This window comes from Bubalus kerabau, chromosome X, assembly GCF_029407905.1.
Source record: "Bubalus kerabau isolate K-KA32 ecotype Philippines breed swamp buffalo chromosome X, PCC_UOA_SB_1v2, whole genome shotgun sequence".
NCBI classification, from domain to species: Eukaryota; Metazoa; Chordata; class Mammalia; order Artiodactyla; family Bovidae; genus Bubalus; species Bubalus kerabau.
This window is the reverse complement of record NC_073647.1, coordinates 130,160,819-130,165,560: the sequence shown is the minus strand read 5'-3', so window position 1 is coordinate 130,165,560 and position 4,742 is coordinate 130,160,819. Positions and strand designations below refer to the sequence as shown.

The window sequence follows — 4,742 nt, the reverse complement described above, 5'->3', positions numbered from 1 at the left end:
CTCCTGGCAGGGAGGTGGACTGAGGCATCCCTTCACTTGCCTCTGGATCATGGGGAGGTCTAAAGTGTCTACATCAGAGTAGCAGAGGGAAGGGTGCCAAGGCTCCGCCAGGACTTGACATGATAATACTGAAGTAGAACTTAGAAAACCCCACTGCTGGCACCTGCTGGCACCTGAGTAGATCCAAAGCAGGGCTGAGAGGACGCAGAGGAAAAGTAAGGCCTCTGTTCTTCCTCTGTGGGATTCTGTGGGAACATGGGAGGGAGTTTAAAGATGGAGGAGACATAAGATATACCTATGGCTGATTCATATTGATGTGTGGCAGAAACTGGTACACTATTATAAATTAATATTGTAATATTTCAAAAAATAATTTTATTTTCAAAAAGACATATAGGAGAAACCAGAAGCAAAAAAATATTTTAGACCTTGAATTGGGATCTTGTGAGGGTCCACAGGGACATCAACCTGCCTGCACCAGATTTTGTTCTGAGGAGACCATGTTTGGTCTGAGCAGGAAAACAGGAGCCTTATGGGTTCCTAGAGCAGTGTCCTCAAGGACACCTGCAGAGGCAGCCTTTGATTAAGCCAAGGTGGAGTGTCCCTGTTTTAAGGTGCTCATGTCATCTCATTCTCCATCCTCTAGGTGCCCCAATCTCCTGTGTATTGGCCCAGACTCCTGCCTGCGGTCTCAGACCACAGCCATCATGCCTCGTGGGCAGAAGAGTAAGCACCGTGCTCGTGAGAAACGTCACCAGGCCCAAACTGAGACCCAGGGTCTTCATGATCAGGCTACCACATCTGGGGGAGAAGAGACCACCTCCTCCTCCCCTCCTGATTCAGAGAGTGCGCCCTCAAGCTCGTCTGCTGCTGGCACCTCCAAGGGGCCTCAGGGAGCCCAAGGCAGCACCAGTGCTGCTGCAGGTGCTATACGCAAAAGATCTGGTGTCGGTGGCGCAGCACGCTCAAGATATGGTATAGGTAGCGCAGCACGCTCAAGATCTGGTGTAGGTGCTGAGGGCCAAGTTCAGGAAGGTGAAAATTCCTCCCAGGCTTCAGCTGCTGCTGCGAGCTCTCACACAGATCTTCTGACCTGGAAGGCAGAGCTATTGGTGCAGTACATGCTATATAAGTATAAGATGAGGGAGCTCATTAAGGGGTCCGAAATGCTGCAGGAAATCAAGAGAAGGTACAAGGAACAATTCCCTGAGATCCTTAGCAGGGCTTCCGAGTGCATAGAAATGTTGTTTGGCCTGGTGCTGAAGGAAGTCAGGCCCAACAGTCACTGCTATACCCTGGTGAGCAACCTAGATCTCAGCGACAGTGAGTCTATGAGAGGTGACTTGGGGCTGCCGAAGAATGGTCTTCTGATGCCTCTGCTGGGTGTCATCTACCTGAATGGCAACCACGCCCCTGAGGAGAAGATCTGGAAGTTCCTGAATATTCTGGGCATCTATGATGGAAGAAGTCACTTCATCTTTGGAGAGCCCAGGAAGCTCATCACAGAAGATCTGGTGCGGGAAGGGTACCTGGAGTACCGGCAGGTGCCCGGCAGCGATCCCCCTCGCTATGAGTTCCTGTGCGGTCCTAAAGCGCTCACAGAAACCAGCAAGACGAAAGTCCTTCAGTTTTTGGCCAAGGTCAAGGATTCGGTCCATCCTGCCTTGCAGCCGCTATATGAAGAGGCTTGGAGAGAGGAAGTAGAGAGCACCGGAGCCAGAGGTGCAGCCAGGGCTGGCACTTCTGCCTCAACCAGGCCTGGCACTGCTGCCTCAGCCGCTGCTGGCAGTTCTGCCTCAACCAGGCCTGGCACTGCTGCCTCAGCCACTGCTGGCCGTTCTGCTTCGGCCAGGCCTGGCACTGCTGCCTCAGCCAGCTCTGGCCTTTCTTCTTCGTCCAGGCCTGGCACTTCTGCCTCAGCCGCTGCTGGCAGTTCTGCCTCAACCAGGCCTGGCACTGCTGCCTCAGCCGCTGCTGGCACTTCTGCCTCAACCAGGCTGACACTGCTGCCTCAGCCAGCGCTGGCACTTCTGCCTCAACCAGGCCTGGCACTGCTGCCTCAGCCAGCGCTGGCCCTTCTGCTTCAGCCACTGCACACCCCAGGGCCGAGTCCAGCCGCTCATCTCGGCCCTAGTGTGATCTGAAGCCCGTTGTTCACTTTGTGGCTAGAGAAGCCGGTCAACCTGTGTTCCTGATATGCATCAATAACTTGTTGACTTTATTTCCCCCAATTTTCAATTGTTAAAATTTTTCAACAGAAAGGTCATTTAGAGTCATGATATAAGTATATGAATAACATGGGTCACATACACTTTGCTGTTTGTAAAATTTAGGAGTAAGAATTTTGTTTTCTCCAATAAATATTGGAAATCCTCACATCACTTTTGTGATCCAGGATGAGAATAACATCACTTTAGGATGAGAGTGTCCTTAGAAATGTGAAAGACACCACACTAATAGAGGCTCAGAACATTGATACATTGTTAGGGAGAGAGCTGAAATTTCTTCAGATTTTGGCTGGCTTTACTCTCTGCTTAGTCTCCTTTTTTGTAAATGTAAAAGACACATACTTGCCTCTGCTTATGGTTTATGGTTTTCAAGAATGTTTGAGTTGAACTTAAATAATAAAAATAAAAATAAATAAAAAATAAAAAAAAGAATGAGAATATAAATTATAGCAAATGATTTATTCATGGCTCTTCTTTTACACAAACATTGAGAATCTGCTCTTAAGAAGTCTTCATGCTTGTACTGGTGATGTTTAGTCAGAAAAAGTTTAGCTCCTGTCCACTCATTACAGTTTCTCAGAGATGATGTCATTCTATGGAAGAGGCTGAGATACTCTCTACTTCAGGAAGAACAAGAAAGAAGCAGGGTAAAGAGGGGTTGGAGAGAACCTATTACTTTGGTTTCATTCCTAAGCGGAATTTTGGCTGATTTGGGAGGTTGGGTCTTTTTTTTCCCCACTTGGAACACTGCATAGTTTCTGACATCTGATAGATTGAAAAAAAAATCCAGCTGATGTAACATCTGAGGTCAAGATAATCATAGTAATAACTGCCGTTGCTCCTAATGTCTCAGTAGAGACAGGCGCCGTGACAGAAGCTTTCCATAAATACTTACATTCCACCAATCTGCCAAGAAAGGGCTTATCAAACTTACTTCACAGGGGAGAGCCCAAGGCTCATAGAGTTAGGGTTTGGTTTTGTGCTGAAATACATGAGGCTGGTAAATGACAGCTGGCAATAGACTCCTGCTCTACACTACTTATCACTCATACTGTTGTTCTCCCCCCAACCTGAGACATACTCTTGTCTTTGTTCTTTAACAAGTCCTTTTAACATTTGGCAATTCCTTGTTTATTTATTATTTATTTTTTTATTTGGCTGTGCTGGATCTTAGTTGCTGCACGTGTGGTCTAGTTCCCTGACCAGGGATCGAACCTGGGCCCCCTGCACCAGGAGCCTGGAGTCCTAGCAATTGGACCACCAGGAAAGTCCCCACCCTGTATCTTTTATTTCAGTGTTTTTCTCAGCACTTCAAAATTTGTCCTAGGTGATAGGGAAAAATGCCCTCATGCTCAAGCTACTGGATTGAAATGTGTAGCCAGAGCAGTAAGAATACCAGATGTACTTAACCAACGATATGTATCCCTTATTCATTACTCATAGATAAGTGAAAGAAACAATATTCAGGGACAGTACAAGCATGTACATTGGCCATGTTAGATAACCTCTGAAGACCAAGGAGTCTCCATATCATCCTTACAGTCTCTTCCCTGTGGAGAGTAAACCTATCAGAACAGAAATGACATGAGAATCTTCACCTGGCTGATGAGATAGATTGATCTACTTTTTTTCTCTCTAAAGGACTGCCACCTGTCCTGGGACTCCCACCTTGGACTATAGCTTCTCCACCTCCGGTCACTCCTGGGACAGGGACCCATTCTCTGTAGCACTGCAGAGCAAACATAGCTCAGGAGTTTGTAGAGACGTGGAATTTCCCCAAAGGCCTTTAATCCAGGACACAGAAAGCAAGATGAGGGCCCCAGGTAGGAGGATTGAGGAGAACAAGACCCAAGAATATGGCGGATGGTGGTCACTAGGACAGCACTCCCTTCTGATCTCAGACGCAGAGAAATTCAGAACGGGTGGGCTTAGCCTATTAGCCTTAGCATAGCCTCACTTATTCTTCAGGCTTCTCAGAGACCTAAGAAACTTGGTCTTGGCGCAGAGTTCTGACGTTGGTAGAGAGAATCAGTCTCACAGAAGTGATGGTGATTAACCTGAATGAGGGTGATGGAAAGACCCATCCAGAACAGAAGGCTCCTGTAAAGACCCATCCTCATTGGCAAGCCCATGAAGTCCAGAACTCTCTGGGCTGCTGTGGTTAACACTTTGAACTCAGGTCCGTGGGAGGTGGGGACATTGGGAATCTGCAGAGAATAGAGCCCCAGGAAGGGTGCAGAGTCAAAGTGAGGACCCAGAGTGTGGACATGAAGCCCCTCAATCCACAGCCGACAGGGCTACACTAAATGTAGCCTCTCCACTAAGACACTAAGTCCCTCCTCTCCAGTTAGCCCTGGGAGGCATAGGTAAGTGCTGGCAAGCTCAAGAGCCCCGTGACTTCTGCCTGGAGGGTTTCAAGGAGATGACCTTGGTTTATAGGCTGGCTCTTCATCAGAGAGTGGAAATCCCAGGCATGACATGTGTACAGTCCTGTATGAGGAGTGTGTCAGCCAA

At 47.9% G+C, this 4,742-nt stretch overlaps 1 protein-coding gene across 1 annotated transcript; it reads left to right on the top strand.

The window, feature by feature from the left end:
- Positions 1–707: 707 nt before the first annotated feature.
- Positions 708–2,660, top strand: LOC129639262 (melanoma-associated antigen B2-like). Its single transcript, XM_055564313.1, has 2 exons — positions 708–1,756; positions 2,044–2,660. Exons 1-2 carry the CDS (start codon positions 708–710, stop codon positions 2,132–2,134), a joined length of 1,140 nt encoding a protein of 379 aa, XP_055420288.1. The 3' UTR covers positions 2,135–2,660.
- The last annotated feature ends 2,082 nt before the right edge of the window (positions 2,661–4,742 follow it).